The sequence below is a fragment of the Carex rostrata genome, chromosome 30, assembly GCF_964058835.1.
Source record: "Carex rostrata chromosome 30, lpCarRost1.2, whole genome shotgun sequence".
Lineage (NCBI taxonomy): Eukaryota > Viridiplantae > Streptophyta > Magnoliopsida > Poales > Cyperaceae > Carex > Carex rostrata.
The window spans coordinates 2,158,314-2,176,329 of NC_135947.1; the positions used below are offsets into that span (position 1 = coordinate 2,158,314).

The window sequence follows — 18,016 nt, forward strand, 5'->3', positions numbered from 1 at the left end:
TGTAGCGGGTAAAGCACCACATTTTGTCTTTCACATTAATAAAACGTTTTCTTTTCTTTCTTTTTAATTTAAATTGAACAAAAAATATTGTATTATTAAAAAAAAATTAATGAAGCCTGATACTTCAAAGTAGGATGTGCATTAATTATAAGTTCATTAATTGAATCACAAAATGAAAATTGAAAACTTATTATTTCAGAAATTCTTAATATATATGATTACACACTACACCTGCACACGTACTTGTACAATTTTTTCATAAACAAAATATTAATGAGTAAACTACACAATTCATTCATCATGTTGATTAATTTGATAATTAGACAGGAAATAAAACTCTACTCACCTATATATACTATAATGTGTACATACGGTATTAAATCTATAAACCTTTCCCCTTCAAAAAAAAAATCTATAAACCTTACTAATTAAAATTCAAATAACTCCCATTCCACACAGATTGCTACACAATGACTGCACCAAAGGATCACAAAATCCGCTGTTCTCGAGATAGGGACTTCTGGCAGCGACTCATAATAACATAGTTTAGGTTTTAGGATTTATAATAAAATAGTTCAGGATTGGTCCAATCCGATCCGATATAAATGTCATTAATCTTTATAACTTGTAACCTTAAAAAAAACACTTGTCTAAATATAAAACTAGCTTTACCCAAAATCTGATTATTCTTCTATTTATACGGAAGTATTGGAGAAAATATTGATCCAACTTGTATTAGGTCTGAGTCTGACCCGACCTAAAGTTACCCCTGGCCCTGTCAACGAGAAACCCTAGGCTCCTCTCATTCCTCTCTAAATCCTCATATAAAGCAACAATCGCTCTGCTGTCTCTCTATAACCCTTTGTCATCTTACTTCTTCCTTTGACGTCATATCTTTCTTTTCCAATACATATCTTTCTAAACTCTAGTTTGCATTCCATTACTCTAACTCTCTAAGAGAAAAATGGGGAGAAATAAGGTTCCCATAAAAAGGATAGCGGATAAAACCACCCGTCAGGTCACCTTCTCGAAACGACGCTCCGGCCTCATCAAGAAGGCATATGAGCTCTCAGTTTTATGTGATATTGATGTTGCACTCATCATGTTTTCTCCTTCTGGCAAGTTAAGCAACTTCTCGCGTCCTCGGAGGTACTAATTATTCATTATTCTTTGAAAACATGATTCATCATCTTCACATTTTTGCTGTTGTGTGGGTTGTGCAATCTTCAACATAAAGCTCTAATTGAATTTTTTTTTCTCAAGACATATTGAAGCTATATTTTTGAAGTATTTATGCTTCTGTTTCCGGTAATATTCAAATAAAGTATTGCAATTCATTAGTTTAATTGTCAGTATAATACTTTTATGTGATGGGATTCTCTTTTTATGTATTATGTTTTCCTTTGATACTTGCAAGAGGCTTGTAAACCTGGTATTTCTAGCAACTATGTTATTGTCAATATTTTGTTGCATTAGTTACATAATACAATATCCAGGTTTAAGCGGTCTCTCCAGAGAAGCTGTACTAATAGTTTTAAGTTATATATGCTATAGGATTGAGGATGTACTGATCAGATATCTTAGATATGAAGAACAAGAGAAGAAAGCTGAGGAACAACTGAAGGAACAAGTAAAGGACAGAAAGTACAATTTTAACAAAATTTTACATTATTTTATTGTTTTCCGAAAATTGTTTTAAATTTTATTATTAAACATTTGTTTGTTTGGTGCTTTTTTTTTCTTTTTTTGGATGGTACTTAGAGATGGAGTTTACAGTGGGGTTATCCCAAACAAAGAGGTAATTAAGATTTGTTTATTTTGTATTCCATACATCTTGCATAATTAAGTGAATTACAACATAATGATTTTTTTTTATATATATACAACCAAGTAGCTAGTACTTCAATGCATTATTTCATGTTTTAAGAAATATTTTATTGTGACCTTGTAAATGTTTTTTTTTTTTTAATGATAATACATGAGTATTGTTTTACTGTCATGATGGTGCCTATCAATTAATCCATGTTATGAGGCTATATGTATATTTTCGATCAATAGATAAATTGTTACAAAACCACCAATGACTTTAATGATATATAGTATTTAAAAAACCAATAATTAATTTATAATTTCATAAATAAATAAACAATTTTTCCCTCATAAGAGATATTTCAATTCTATCAATGCAGCATCTGATTTCAATACTGGAGGAACTCAAAGCTCAAGCAGACAAAGTTACACAAGCATCCAGGTATATATGCCCCGTACTTTTTTAAAACTTTCTCAACAAAAATATATCCAAAGCCATGAAATACACTATAACATTAATTATTGGCGACATTCAAAATATTCGTTAATAAAATCTATGCGTATTATAAAAAAAAAGTCAAACATTGGTTATAATGTTAGTTATTATATCTCATTTTTATGACTTCTTTTAATAATTTAACGCATAATATAAAATTTTCAGGTTTTGTTTTCTTTTCAAGGCTGTTTTTTTTTTCTTCCAATTAATTGTATCTTTTCAATTATATATGATCAGAATTAATTGCATTTAATTATTTACTTTCAACTTTAAATTAAAGTATTTTTTTTAATATTCAGTAGTAATCAAGCAAGCTCAACTTCCAATTTGTCTGAAAGCAACGGGGATTCGAGGATAAAGGTATATGCTCTATTACAAATGTTATTTCTCCTACCAGGGAGCATAAAATGAGACATGATCGAATTATATCTTTTTTATAATTTCTTTATCACACCACAATATAAAACCTGTTATAGTCATACTGTAGAGTTTATAGACCTGAAAAATAATCACAACCAATTGAAAAGGAAAAAGAACAAAAAACTGCAAAGATAATAAACACTACAAAATTCTTTACGCATTATTAAAATTGTAAAGAGACAAGCCATACACCAACTAATAATATTTATTCTTTATGACATACATGAATATTTTTGTAGGATCGTAATGAAGAGGTGATGAATTTACATGGCAGATATGAAGATTTGAAAGGCATTATGAGGTTAGTTGCTACTTCATTAGTGGGATATAAAATAAATTCACTTGTCTTAATATATGCAATGTTAGATATAACGATTTAATAAGTCAACTTTTGGCCTCGCAAGAAAACAAAGTGTTGAAAATTGTATGCACAATTCATTAATGAGGGCTATAAAATTAACAAAATTTTGTAAATCAAAATTCTGAAAAATAAATCAGATAAATTATAACAAAAATAAATAAATTTGAGACAAACCTGGATTATCAGTGGTCATGCAATTGAGTCCTCGATCGACTACACTAAAAAAATGACAATCTTTTATTTTCTAAGGATCTTATTTGGTGACATGCGAAAACGTGAGACAATCCAAGAGCTTGATCAACGTGAGTGGAGGTTGATGCAAGTCCGCAATCAAATTTCTGATAGAAAGGTAAACGATTAATAATTATTGTTGAATTATTTTATACAGAGTTGATGTTTCATTACAAAAGTCTTAATTCTTTGTATTGTATTTGTCAATGTTTTAAAATTTTCATAATGGGTTAACAATTAAGTGTTCCAACAAGCTTTAAAAGAATTAAATATATTTTTTTCAGTTTTTTCTTTTCTTTTTTGTCATGTTTTTGCAATTTGAGCTGAGATTTTACATTTATTAATTAGTCACGAATTGTGCTAGTGGTTTGCTAACGGGTTACCCGTGACCCGTTCCGGGTAACCCGTTAGGGGTAACGGGTAGGGCGGGTAGACGGGTAGGACGGGTACCGGTACAACCCGCAACGGGTAGACGGGTAGTTTTCCCAAAACCACTACCCTACCCGTTTATTACCCGTACCCGTTGCGGGTTGACGGGTACGGGTATCCCGGGTACGGGCGGGTTTTTTTTTTTTTTTTTTTTCTTTTCTGTTTTTTTCTGAATTTTTATGCTTTGAGATTCGTGCCAAGTTAAAAGACATCCCAGATGGAGTTTAGATATAGGGGTCCGTTTTGAGATTCATGCCAAATTAAAATTGATGACTCAGATCTCATTCTACAAAGTCAGGTATTGCACTGGATCTGAATTCTATAGGGTGCCGCCAAAAAAATTTTGAAATTCAAATTTTGTAACGGGTCAGGTACGGGTACGGGTACGGGTAGACGGGTACGGGTAGACGGGTACGGGTAGGCGGGTACGGGTTGGCGGGTAGACGGGTACGGGTTGGCGGGTAAACGGGTACGGGTACAATGGGTTTTTTTCAAAATTATGTTGTCCGGTCCGTTTATTACCCGTACCCGTCTACCCGTCTACCCGTTTGTACCCGGGCAACGGGTACGGGTACCACGGGTAACGGGTACGGGCCGGGCAAAACGGGTTCAACCCCTAACGGGTTTAGCAAACCACTAAATTGTGCTATACACTAGGACAGATAGTCTTATGTTTATGCTATAATGCATGTGTACAGTCAAATGACGAAAAAAATATTGTCAGACCAATTGATTTGGCATTTTAATTATCAATATATATACTCAACCAAAACTAAAGCAATTAGCTAACACTGAAATTTTTTTGTATGTCAGAAGCAATTGATAAGAAATTCATCAAAAATGAATGCATCAGTGTTTCCACCATCGGTACGTTATTTATATTGCTTAATGTTGTAATGCATTCAATTCATGTATGATATTAATTTCGAGATTATTCATTGAGATTATGCATGTAGGACTTTGAACCTACATTATTTTGAGCAAAATCAAAAGAGAGTTAGACACCAAATAAAAACATCTCTTCTCCTATCACAAAATGTGTAATGATCTTTACTAACAATAATATGTAATACTCTCTAAAATGGTATGTAGGTGCTTCCTCAAAACAGTACATTGCTGCCAACAACCCAATGGCAAGTGCAAATGCAGCCATACCAAGAAGGAACTTCTTCATTCATGCAACATAAATCTGTATTCCGCCAACAGACAAAGGCAGACAAAGAAAAAATATTTTTGCAACCACCATTTGAAGGAAATATTGGTATGAAGTTGGAAAGGAGGCAATCGAATTGGAATAGTCAGAATGAAGTGTCTAAATATCAAAAGTATGTTTCCCTACCATCACCGTATGCAACATATAAAGTTGAATTTGATCCATTTGTATTGCATATCAATTTCATTAATTATATTTAGATCATCAATATCTCAAATGATACAAGTTTTACTAATACCGATCTTGCCTAATCTGAACTTTTTTGTATTCTTATTTGTTAGTCCAACATTGCACTTCAATAATAGAGTTATGACAGAAATAAACAATCCAATGCAACATCCAATTGCTTATGAGAGAACTCAAGTCAATTCAGGGAAGCAGACTTGGCGAACAACCGGTAGTTCTACTACTACTAGCACCCCATCTTTGGCCACATTCCCACCGTTACCAGTGTTTCAGGTACGAAACAACTAACAATCATTTAAACTGTTTACCATATTAATATCTATTATTAATATTTTACTGATTGGAAAGATTTGAAGAACTAGTTCCGTAATTTTCGTGTTGGAATTAAAATATTTTGTAAATCATTGAATTAGAAAAATAGAAAACACAAGTCCAGCAATAAATTTACTCTCTTTACTGTATTCTAATATATGAAAATTTCAACCTACAAAAAACTAGTCATATCATTATTCATGGTGTTTTTTTTCCCATTTTTCAATAGCAATCTCTTGAAGATGGTGACAATCAGTACTTCAGCAAGTCAACTGTAGATGGGAAGACTCCTTATTGGCCAGAGCCAAAACCATTTTAATTAGGGCCTGGAAAAAGAAAAAAAATATTAAATGGATCAATTAGTCAAATGGTTAGATGAATGTATTTGGAATTTTTAGATAGATTAATTGTTTATGTTTTCAAGGGTCATGTTGGTGAGTGTAATTCATGTACTTGGTATTTGTGTTGTATGGAGAAGTCATTCCAAAGGATATTAGAAGCAGCTGGATTAACAAATCCTAATGAGTTTCAACATCTTCAATATTGCCTGAATCAATTTATAATTAGCAATACTTCAGAAAAAAAAAAAAAAAAAGAGAGAGAGAGAGAGAGGAAAAGACAAGAAGAAGAAACCTGTTTAAATTTAGCACAATATTACAAATATATGTCATGAAGTAAGGATTCACTTCTCCTCCTCAAATAGAATGGGGAGTGCAAATTCAAGCTTCGTAGAACTATTAAATTCTTATTGACAAACAGTTCAAATTCTAGTTGTGCAGGAATTTTGTTCTTCGTTTTCTTTTCTTTTATATTTTGCCTTTTGGTTCATCCATCTGGCCCAGGCCCGCTTTTTTGGTGAAATGGGCTGAGTTATCGGGCTTGTCTAATAGGCATAGACCCGTGCCACAACCACAACGCTAAAAGGAAATATAAAAAGGACTTAACTGAACAGTGAACACATAGGGTTCAATAGTAGCAGCAATTGTCTCAGCTCGAATGTATGTATGTATGTATGTATGTATGTATGAAAGCAAACCGGTACTAATATTAGACACACACTGAGAATGGGGGCTGAGATGCCAGCCGAACAATTATAATCAATGTTGATATCATTAATTTGGATTTAACTACGTAAGGATTTCTAGTTGAATCAAGGATCGGAATCCGAACCTCGGGTCCAGTGCAGACAGATTCAATTGCTCAAGTAAATTGAGGGAATTTAAAGCATAAACAAACACACAATAAGAAACAGCTCAAAATCAAAGAATTGTTAAATAGATGAAACGGAGAGGATTGGTACAGCTAACAGACACCATAAGACGAGCAGCAAAGAGCACGATAGACGGTGTTGTCATGGGAAAATACATCCGTACGCTCTATGGTCCCGACTCGGGTGATTGGCAAGACCAAAAGGGTTAAAGATTTTAACAGAGCACTTTTGACTTCATGCAGCGCACGGACTATAAAATCAAAATAGCGTGGCATATGGCTCGTGCGCTGCATGAAGAAAAAACTATTATGTTAAAATCTTTACTCGGCAAAGGGATTCGTTGGGTCTTCTAGAGGAATTCGGATTGGCTGAAATTCTTAACAAGATTTTAGGACTATGTAATCCTCTCTCTCTTCTCTCTCCGCACCCTTTTGAGAGAGAGTAAGAGGAGAGGAGAGAGAGATGGATCACAGGGTCTCTGAAATTCGATCAAGAATTTCAGCAGATTTGCTTCCGTTCTAGAGACGAATTTCATGACGCTGCGAATTTAAATCACTAAAGTGACTCAAATTTTGAATTTAAATCTGGACCGTTAGATTGGTTTTGCACGAATATTAAAGATCTCGGTACAGTGAACCTTTCTGATCGGACGGTGAAGATCTAAATTCAAAATAGCGACGCGTTAAGGTCGTCTCAGTTCCAACTTGGCAGTTGGCATATTCCACATTTCCACTAGGTGAAACACCAACGAAAGAGCAGAATTTTCTTTTCTTTTATTTTTTAAGTTATTTTCATTCAATCCCCTTCTCCAAGCCGTTCCCTACTCGGACTCACTCTTTCGTCTTCTCCAAGAAATGATGCCTCTTTCTCTTGTCTCCTTAAACCTACTCTCGTTCTCCTCTCTCTGAAATTCGCTTCAATCAGGCTGAGGAACGTTCATTAGACAAGCTAGGAAAGAAATAGAGAGAGAGAGAGAGAGAGAGGATGGCATTGCCTACTGCTAAGCTCGCTTCTCTAGTATTAAAGAGTATCAGTAAACCCATTGCTGCTAGGCTGAAGCAACAAGCTGGAGTTCACCCAAAGTTTCGCAATCTCATTGTTAGCCTTGCGCAGGTTAGATTGCCTATTTTCTTCGTTTTGGTGTTTGTTTTCGTGATTTCTTTTGAGGGAATGATTTTTCTACATCTGATTTTTAAATGGACACTAATCGCCAGTTTACCTTAAACATTTGTCAAATGTGTAAAGTAATGCGATTAGTTTGCATTGATATTTTCTTTGATTATAGGCTAATTGTTAGAATTTTAAGCTGAAAATGCTAGTTTGGTTCTTTGGTGCCTATCAATGCTATGTGCAATTGATTTTCCCAAAACTTGTTGAAACATTTGAACCAAACTTAATTAGATTGTGCATATTATAGCTCCTAATTTATCATACTGAGAATGGTTATAACTGAAAAAATCAACTAAACGATATTAATGGATTGTCGCAAATACTATTTAGTGTGTTGCAATCAAATTAACTATAACTGACATTTGAATTTAACCCCTATATGCTATTTTTTATCCCTAGCTTGAATCTCATCCGGACTTAGGTAGAAAAAAGGCATGGAATTGTCTTTAACTTGTGATAAAAAAAAACATTACGATAAAACCACCCAGTCCAAAATGGAAAATTGTTGACTAACAACTCATACCCATCCATGCATTAAAATCAGCGATACACATTTTTCTTACCTTGAGTTGGACAAGAATAGGAACTGAATCAGACTGAATACACACCATCATAAATTTTATTCCAATTTTATCCTTACTTTCTTTGCTTGGTTTGGAGATCAAAGAGGATTTGGAAAATAATTCAAAGGACTGAGATTATGTACCATAGTGCAAGACAGAGGGTTAAAATGGTCATATTGGCCATCTTTTGTCATCTCTTCAACTCAAGAAAGAAAGCCCAATTCTATTGTTCACAAAAATATTCCATGCCATAGAGCAATTATTATTTGATAAAAAAGAAGGTACTGATATGGTATTGCCTGAAATTAAGATCCTTTTGTTGGCCATGAAGAAAGCACGAAAGCATGTCGTTTACCCACTCATAGAACGAGTCTGCGTTCACCCCCGTATCTCCAGCCAAATGGCTAACATTGGTCAGGTCCCTGTGTTCTTCCAACCCACACACGCAAGAAAATATTGCATTTCATTAAAAATGCTGACAATTTAGCTCTTACCTCTTATGATCATTCCTTCTTTTTTATCTTTACTGAGTAAACTTAGAATATGATCATATGAAGAATTTGTGATCATCATTCTCCATTTTGTGTCTACCAGTTATAAAATTGTGTTAAGTTATTATGAAGAAGTTGTTGCCTTTCAGGCACTATTGGTTAATGTGTAATATTGAGTGTGGTTCTCCAAGCAGAGGACAAATTGTGTTTTTTAAATGCTTTACATTGGATTTGGAATTGCTTCTTAGATTTGAGTTCTTGAACTTTATGTAATCAAATTAAGTTAATAGCTATGTTTTTAATTAAATCTGTTGATTTATTTGCTCGTTAGGCAAACCACCGAATCACTACAACTCTACAAAGGCAGCTGTATGGACATATAACAACTGCCGAGATTAGACCCTTGAATGAGGAAAAGGCCGTTCAAGCCGCTGTTGACTTAATCGGGGAGCTCTTTGTTTTCTCTGTAAATTATCTTAATTTTTTTAATTCATTGTATATTACCACTTATCAAATGTTTCTAATCAATGATTTTACCACACCTGCCTGGGCAGTTCATTTTTATTAAGATGCATTGCTGTATAGCCAGAACTACTGTTTAAGCCTCAATTTGGCCTGACAAAATATCTCGGTCAAACATCAAAATGTAGAAAAATCTGGTAGTTCCAAAAATTATTGAACTGATCTATCTGGTAGCAGGTTTTTTTGCTTGGTATACTGACCTGCACACAGTTAGTTTATGATTTTTGTATGTTCTTTGTTGTCAGTATCTTTTATTTTAATTGATCGGATAATTTACACTAGTTACTGTTTTTGCATACACTAATATTTTTTTTTTCTTTTTGTAAGGTTGCGGGTGGGCTTGTGATTTTTGAGGTACAAAGAAGTGCCAGATCAGAAGCCAGGAAGGAAGAGAAACGTAGGCAAGAAATTGAGGTAATTATTTTATATCTGTTTGACAGCTGAAATTATGCTATATATGGTAGGAGAGAAGCAAAAGGTTTCAGGAAAGAACCAAAAAGGAGAATTTTAGCAACATTGCTACTATCGTGTTAAGTTTGGTGGCACAAGAGCACATAGAATATGTGTATGACATAATTAGGAGCATTGAATCGGGTTCCAGCTCCATGCTGATTTTATTAGACTCTATCAGGCAGATACGACCATCAGATGAAAGGGTTGGAATCACGTCTGACAGAAGAGCTCTCTAAGCTGCTTTATACATATAAAAAGTAGAGATCAGACAAGAAAACAGTTCACTATTTTAACCGAGAGTGAGGCTATGGTACTATGCATGGCGCAGATTGGTCCGTACTATCGATCCATAGCTTTGTTTTTTAAAGTCCATAAAGTTTATATGAACCATTCAACATGATCTCCATCTGAAATATAATTGTAGATCAAATTTTATGTTTTTTAGAATATTTTTTGTAGATTGGTAGAAAATTATTTGATCTAAAAATTATAGACCATTCATAAGTAGTGATCTATCTAAAGATAGTAAAAAAAATTCTAAAAATGTAAAATGTAGCATGCGAGTACATATTCATATGGAGATCATGTTGAATGGTTTAGATCGACTATTGAAACTTTGGAAACTAAGATATTGATCTATAGTTCAGACCAATCCGCGCTATGCATAGTACCCTAGCCTCACTCTTTTAACCAATCTGTTTATTCTCCCTCCATATTATTCCAGTGAAGCAGAAAGAAAAAAAAAATTAATCATTCATAATTTTAGTATCTCAGTTGAGACAACTTTGTTTGAAAAGCTTATTTATATTGGAACATATTGCAAAATACAAGCTTTTTTTTCCATTTTTTGAAAAAAAAAAAAAAGCTTAAATTGTTAAATACAACTCTAGCAAGCAACAACTCCAATGTTTCAACCTTACTTTAGCAACATCGGTATATCCATCTGAACACAAAACTTTAGCCAAAAATACAACTGGTACCCAACTGGTACTCATCAGAAACAGTTTGCAAATACAAGTTGACATAGAGAAGTTATTTTTAATTATTTTCTTATTTTATCTCTTTTTCATGGAAAATTGACAATATCCCATTCATTTTTTTGAATTTAATTAATACCTTTAATAGGAAATTAAGCAAAAAGAGGATGATTTATTAAATGAATTGGAGATACTCAGACAGAGGATCAGTGAGTTTGAGCGGTTGTCAAGGGGCAGTGGCCTTGCTGGCATCCTCAAATTCAGGCAAGGCCAAACAACCGAAGCTACTAATCCCATTTAATAAGTAATTCTCCTTTTTGTGATCTGGCTCATCAAATTATGATTTTTGTTTAGATTTTGCTCTCGATTCGATTTTGATTAGCGAGTCTGAATAAAGTCTCAAGCACTGTACAAATAACCTTCCATTTTTTTATGAGACTAGTTTCAAAGTCTCGCGTTGCTTGGTAACCATTTAGTTTGTCATTTTATTGTCATAATTTGTACAGGTTGATTTCCAAAATTTGTTATCAATTTTGTGATAGAAAGATGAGATGGAAGTTAAACATTTTCAGTAACACCCGCAAGAAAAAATCATGAATTAATATTTTTTGCAAGAATTTATTAATCAGAAGGAGAAGATCATGCGGTCATATATTTCAGCAATATTCTATACATAATCTTCTTTTTGACTGATGATTGATCAAATATCAGAAAGGATATGTACTTGTAAACATATCATTATTTGATAGTTTGATGTGACTATTTATTTGATCAACATATCATTGTTTTAGGTGATTTGAGGATACAGATTCCGCGCTGACACGCACGGCAATTTATATTTGAACCCGTTACTCTGTGTAAAGTAAATGTGGCAACATCTACTACATTGAAGTATGTAGAGTTTACGTAGTAGAAAATATTGGGCAAAAAGGATACCGACGAAATTCGACAAAATATCATAGAAATTTCATAATTCTTTTAGCAAATAATAAATTTAATTTTAAGGAAAGAGATGGATGTATTTTTGTTCTTCTATACGAGAGTGAACCGAAAATTTGATTCGGTACGTACTTCATCACAACATTTTTTTATTAAAAATGATGTATATCAAATATTTGATTCGGTGTACCCCTGTCCCAGCACCACACAGTCAGCAACACGGAAATGGGATTTATCAAACTAAATAATCGATACACCCCTGTATCTAATATTTGGCAGCTGCGACTGGAATATCTCTCCTCCTTATTAAAAAGCCTCCTTATTAAAAAGCTTAATGTGCAGAATCTTAATTTACTGTTTTGTTTTTGGGTTCTGTAAATTCTTATCACTACACTAGAGTTCACATGTGTTATCTTGTAGATAAATATAATATTTAACTATTTTTCACTACAAATTTGATTTAAATTATTTCTCCTCCTTATTAAAAAGCTTAATAATTTCTACTACATAATTTGCTCCCGTTGCTGTACACGGGCACAATTACTAGTCTCTATATATGAAGCTCTCCTCGCCGGCGCTTTTTCCATCATTCTCCGTCAAAATTGACATCAACATTGCCTATACCCGATTTACGTCACGGCAGTTCGTTACTTGTTAAGAGACCCTATTACCTACCTTTCTAGAGTTAAAATTAGTTTGTCAGTATTTATCCTTATTGGGTTTGGTTTAATATGTCCCTTTAACAGTAGGGGTATTACCGTATTAGTACTAGTTGGTACTGTACATTTATGCTTTCTGTTACAACTTGAATTAATCAGTGAATTTTATTTCAATTTTGATTTAGAAACAAGGGAGAATTTCACGTATACCCCTCAAAAACTTCAAAATTATGTATTTGTTCCTCTAAAGTTCATAATATCACATTTACCCTTCTATACTTCAAAAACTCACAAATTTACATGTTTAATGTCTTTTATATTAAAACTCATTTTAAATTTATAAAATATCCATTTTACCCTTCATTAAAAATTAAAAATATATATAACATGTTTCAGAGATGTGTCGATCTTCTAATTAGACGGTTCTAAAGGCAAATAGGTCATTTTCTTAATTTGTAACACTTACACAGCAACATTTAAGTATATACTTGTGTAAGCATCAAAAGTAAAGAAATGACACATTTGCCCTCAAAAACATATTAATTAGAAGACTGACATTTTTATGAAACATATTATTAGTTTTTATTTTTAAATGAAAGGTAAAATGAATACTTCATAAATTTAAAATGAGTTTAAATAAAAAAAGGCAATAAAATGGATAAATTTGTGAGTTTTTGAAGTTTAAAAGATGATATTATGAATTTTAGAGGGGTAAATACATAATTTCAAAGTTTTTGAGGGGTATACATGAAATTAACCCTAGGAACAAAATCTAAATGGACCAAATGACAAAAATAAAAATAAAAATAAAAATCGGCCATACAAGTGTATTAATTCAACAAAACACATAAAATATAACCATATACAATTCAACAATCATATTTAGCCACGTCTTAAGTAATAATATATAAATAAACAATAACAGTTTAAGCTATGATGTAAATTTAAGTCACAAACAAAAATAGCTTGTGCTATAACTTGAAATAGGCAACTTATTCCGCCATATTTTTAACCCACAACCAAACAATACCGTTAAGCGTCAGTATGTCATTATCAAGGCCAAGAAGATATATGTTCAGAATTCAGACCATGCAAAGCAATTCAATAATAGCACATTTGAGGTCCTTGAGTGTTGATATACCAAAGAATCAAGTTATGCTATATCATGACAAGTGTTACAATTTTTCATCCATATATTTGATTCCCTATTGTGTTAAAAAAGAAAAAGAAATACTCGATGTAACACCTTCAAGGTCTCTCTACACATACTCGAAATCAAGTTTATATCAAGACAAGTGTTACAAGTTGAAATATTTCATCTACAAAAAAGTGATATTCATTCGGCCAACTTCGCCAAAACAAACACAGATACGATAAATTTCTTGCGATGACGATGCTTGAGATGAGATTTACAAAGTTAAAGTTCATGGACAGGTCATCTTTTCTTATTGGCATAGGAAAATCCATAAAAACTAACTGCTCCAACTAATCAATTGAAAGGAACGAGTGAAAATGCTAGAAAATTTACACTTCCTATAGACTCTTTTCCCGTATTATTTGCACTTATTCATTGATCTCAATCAACTTCCAACACAACCTTACCCGGTATCTGCCTCTTCTCCTTGGCCTCATGAGCTTCTTTTACTTGGCTGAGAGGAAATGTCTTTTCAACTGGTACATGCAGTTTGCCAGCTTCAGCTAACCTACGTATCTCTTGTAGCCCTTCCATATCAGCTCTCATGAATGTCCATGAATACTCTACAATTTGACAGTAATGTGACTTGTAAAAAATTACTGTGCCATACAGCAGTTACAGATGAATTAATGAATAAGATTCTCAATTGACGTTAAATAACAACAGCATTAGCTATGCTATATTGAAAAAGTATGACAGTTCCTCACTCACATTCAAACTATGTTTATACTACCACCTTTCTAATGGTTAACTTACTGTTAGAAAGGTGGTAGTATTAACAGAGTTTGAATGTGTGTGAGGAACTACGCCTCGTGATTATTAACAGAGTTTGAATGTGAGTTTGAATGTGACTGTAGGCTGTTAGGTTTAGAAAAACTAGTTGAATATGATGTAAGAGATGGGAAATTGCAACTGTTATTTCTAATCAATCACCTTGGCAGCCCCTACCATGTTTTCAAAAAAAAGATAAAGTATGACTGTTCTGAATTTTGGTACCATTTCAAATTGTAGTTTTGTCACTGTATACTTTGAGTAGGGTTAAAAAAGTCTCATTGTTTGCTGTGCCCCAATCATGCCTCACATCCTTGTCTCCGTATTCATATTCCAAACAGTCGATCCGAGCCGCTTAACATGATCTCCATATTAAAATGTGTTTGGAGACCAAATTTTATATTTTTTTTGAAAAAATTTACTATTTTTTTAGATGGGTATAAAATCACTTTTTTCAGAAGATTCTGGACCATCCAAAAACAGTGTTTTTGTACCTATCTAAAAAATTACTAAAATTTTCCAAAAAAATATATAATTTGATCTCTGAGCACCTGTTAATATGGTGATCATGTTGAGAGGTTCAGATCGACTATTTGGACTTTGAAAACGGAGACAATGATGTGAGGCATGATTGGGGCACAAAAACAATGGGGCATTTTAAATCTACTTGTATACTTTTTATGTAGGTGGATCCCAGTTATTTTCCTTGACTTAGTTCTATTAGAAACCACTATATTATTTGTTTCATTGCTATTTACGTGTGTCCATGTCTGTGTCAGTGTAGAGTTCAGTATTTAATAAGCCCATTCGAGAGCTTGCAAATACATAAGAAATAATTAAAAAGGTCTCCTCACCAATTCCATGGGAATATCGATACTGGCACTGCTTCTTTAACAAAATAGCTGTGGCTGCAGGAAGGCCAACAGCCAATCCATATTTATCAGCCAGAGAAGCCGCCTCTCCCTATCATTATGTGAGAAAAAAAAAAAGTACTTAAAAGATAACTCATAAGAAACAGAGTATACACAAGGAATAAAACAAAGATCAATCTACCTCCAGCTAGGCAAAAGGTGCCTGTACAATCTGTTAAAGGTCCATTAGAAGTCATGTCCACAAAATTTAGTCTAATTAAACATTAACTAAAAAAAATTGTGTACACAAAGCCTTAATTTTATCCAAATCAGCCTAAACCCAAAACCCTAAACAAAGCATTGTTGTTGAGTCTTACCTCCATTTCTAACAGCCCCATGTCCAATAAAAACATGAAATAAGTGATTACTGTCTATGTAAGACATTAAGAGAGTTAGCCTCAATAAAGCATTTAGCGCCAAACAATTCGATAACTAAAACAGGTATAAGACCATGAGAGTTCACTTCATGCTGGTACAATGCCCAACCAAAATGCTTCCCAATCTGAAATTGCTGTTATAGTGGATCACCTGAAGTGTCATATAGTAGCCGCCTTTCTTCAGAAGATTTACGCCTATTCTCTCTGTCTCAGGCCCCCCTATGGTGTCTAAAACAGCATCAAATCGACCTTTAATTGCAAGCTCAATATCCTGTGAAGCACAAATAACAAACTCAAAAATTACACACTTTAGTTTGCATCAAAGGAGATTGTTGATGTAAGTTGTAACGATTCCCCCGATTTGGATTTAAAAGCTAAAAAAAAAATCATGTACCCTATCAGTAATAAATGACTTTATCACCTTAGCCAATCACAGAAAAAAGAAGTTGCGTTATTTTCTATCTTGGCTTTTTTAGTGGTTAATAGCTCGACTAGCGGACTAGTTCTAATTGAATGTAACTGATATGAACATTAGGGATACAGGTAATGGCAAAAGGAGAAAATTTGATATAGTAAGGCATAAAGAGAAAATTTGAGAACCTCAGAAGTGTAGTCAACAGCTTGCTCTACCCCAGCTGACAACAGCCGGTCAACACTCTTAGGCCCACATGTGGTGGCCACCTTGCAACCAACAGCAACTGCAAGTTGAATTGCCGTAAATCCAACTGCACCTCCCCCACCAATAATCAGCACTCTATCACTACAGAACAAATTAAAACCTCATAGCAAAAGATCTTCACAAAACATATTACTTCACTGAATTATATCTTAGTAAGGTTATGTCATATGACGAACCCGTCAGTAATTCGAACTGTGCTGTGCAGGGCACGCCATGCAGTCAATGCAGGAAAAGGAATTGCGCTTGCCTCCTGCAAAAGAAAAACAAAATTTAGGTAACTGATACGCATGCACCGAGTAAGTTTGAAATTAAACTTGTTGTATTACAATTCAAGTACTGCAAAACTGACAGAAGGTTTGAAATAATATAATTGGCCACAGAAGATACAAATTCACAACTTTATAAAGATATGCTTACCACATGACTCAGTGTAGAAGGTTTTACGGTTAGCTCATCCTCTGACAGAATAGCATAATCTGTGTAAGTGCCTCTGACCGCTGTAGGGTGCAATGCACCAAAAACCTCTTGGTCGACTTTAAGTGAAGAAACCGAGCTTCCAACAGCCGCCACTTCACCACTTACATCTCGACCGATAATTATCGGAAGAAGTGGTTCAAATATTGACCGGCCATATCCTTCCCTCATCTGAAGCAGGGAAGATACTAAACTATGTGACTTAAATCACTTAACGAAATACATAAGGACGTTATAGTGCGATTGTACATTTACCAAAGGTGACTTTCTTAAGAGAAGAAAAGTAATTAGCAATGTCTTTTGTTCTTCCTAATACACAATACAATGATTTTACTATAATGTTATCTAGTGAGTAATGACAAATCCAAACCAAAGGGAAGCTACAACAGGACAAGATCACTCAAAAAAAGTGAACGAAATAACACAACTAATTGGATTGAAGCTCACTCTCAAGTCGAGTGGATTGATCGCGACAGCGCGTGACCTCACAAGCACCTCCTTCGGTTTCAGATCAGGGACGGACACGTCAGAGCGCACCTCAAGCACGTCGGGGCGACCAAACCGAGGCACGAGGACAGCGCGACACGACGCTATGGTAGACAGAGAGCGGGACCTATCCAGGCCGGAGAGGATCCGCCCGATCGCCGCCGAACGAAACATCATCGCCTGATCAGAATGGAGAGATGATAGCAGAGAGCATTGGTAGTAGGAGAATGTGGTTGTTAGAAAAGAGGATGCTGTTTTGATTTGTCGCGGGTAGAAACTAGAAACTGAACTGAAGCTGGGGCCTGGGGCGGCGATGTGTTCGTTTCCTCTCCACGAAGCGGCGTTCTGGTTCCTGCTATAGAAGGTTGGGTGCACCTGGAGCACCGTAGTCCAAGGAACGAGGCCGAATTTAGGATTGTAATTGTAGGTGTCAGTTTAAGACAGTGCTCCAGACATCTTTGAAAACGGAGGTGACTGAGAAGTCTGTATCCAGTATCCTCTCTCTTATAAAGGAGACCAAATTTAGAATTGTAGGTGTCACGTTATTATTTAGAAACAACGTGTTATCTTGCTAATTTATATTATTTAATTATAAAATTCTATATGTGATATTTCTATTGCTTCAGTATGTAATATTTTTTTAAGAGTAAGGCTACGGTGTTATGGGTTGCATAGAGGGCAA

At 34.2% G+C, this 18,016-nt stretch overlaps 2 protein-coding genes and 1 long non-coding RNA gene across 3 annotated transcripts in view; 2 read left to right on the top strand and 1 right to left on the bottom strand.

The window, feature by feature from the left end:
• The window catches only part of LOC144547060 (uncharacterized), a 32,751-nt gene extending 27,376 nt beyond the window's left edge, over positions 1 to 5,375 (top strand). Inside the window, exons 2-3 of the long non-coding RNA XR_013508982.1 lie at positions 4,839 to 5,071; positions 5,241 to 5,375. This is a non-coding gene — a long non-coding RNA (uncharacterized LOC144547060). The remainder of the gene's footprint in view (positions 1 to 4,838; positions 5,072 to 5,240) is intronic.
• A 1,961-nt stretch (positions 5,376 to 7,336) lies between these two features.
• Positions 7,337 to 11,390, top strand: LOC144546718 (uncharacterized). Its single transcript, XM_078295264.1, has 4 exons — positions 7,337 to 7,780; positions 9,223 to 9,357; positions 9,741 to 9,827; positions 10,992 to 11,390. The coding sequence occupies exons 1-4, from the start codon at positions 7,652 to 7,654 to the stop codon at positions 11,142 to 11,144; spliced, it is 504 nt and encodes a 167-aa protein (XP_078151390.1). The 5' UTR covers positions 7,337 to 7,651; the 3' UTR covers positions 11,145 to 11,390.
• A 2,307-nt stretch (positions 11,391 to 13,697) lies between these two features.
• On the bottom strand, positions 13,698 to 17,742 carry LOC144546848 (GroES-like zinc-binding alcohol dehydrogenase family protein). Its single transcript, XM_078295419.1, has 7 exons — positions 17,296 to 17,742; positions 16,792 to 17,019; positions 16,551 to 16,624; positions 16,296 to 16,455; positions 15,847 to 15,966; positions 15,262 to 15,370; positions 13,698 to 14,199 (listed from the first exon to the last, which is right to left on the bottom strand). The coding sequence occupies exons 1-7, from the start codon at positions 17,509 to 17,511 to the stop codon at positions 14,018 to 14,020; spliced, it is 1,089 nt and encodes a 362-aa protein (XP_078151545.1). The 5' UTR covers positions 17,512 to 17,742; the 3' UTR covers positions 13,698 to 14,017.
• Between the last annotated feature and the right edge of the window lie 274 nt (positions 17,743 to 18,016).

Coding starts and splice junctions, on each gene's coding strand:
- LOC144546718 (XM_078295264.1), top strand. CDS start 7,652: ATGGCATTGCCTACTGCTAAGCTCGCTTCTCTAGTATTAAAGAGTATC. Junction 9,358..9,740: donor GGGAGCTCTTTGTTTTCTCT/GTAAATTATCTT, acceptor TCTTTTTGTAAG/GTTGCGGGTGGGCTTGTGAT. Junction 9,828..10,991: donor AACGTAGGCAAGAAATTGAG/GTAATTATTTTA, acceptor TACCTTTAATAG/GAAATTAAGCAAAAAGAGGA.
- LOC144546848 (XM_078295419.1), bottom strand. CDS start 17,511: ATGATGTTTCGTTCGGCGGCGATCGGGCGGATCCTCTCCGGCCTGGAT. Junction 17,020..17,295: donor TCAATCCACTCGACTTGAGA/GTGAGCTTCAAT, acceptor TCCCTGCTTCAG/ATGAGGGAAGGATATGGCCG. Junction 16,456..16,550: donor ACAGTTCGAATTACTGACGG/GTTCGTCATATG, acceptor TTTGTTCTGTAG/TGATAGAGTGCTGATTATTG.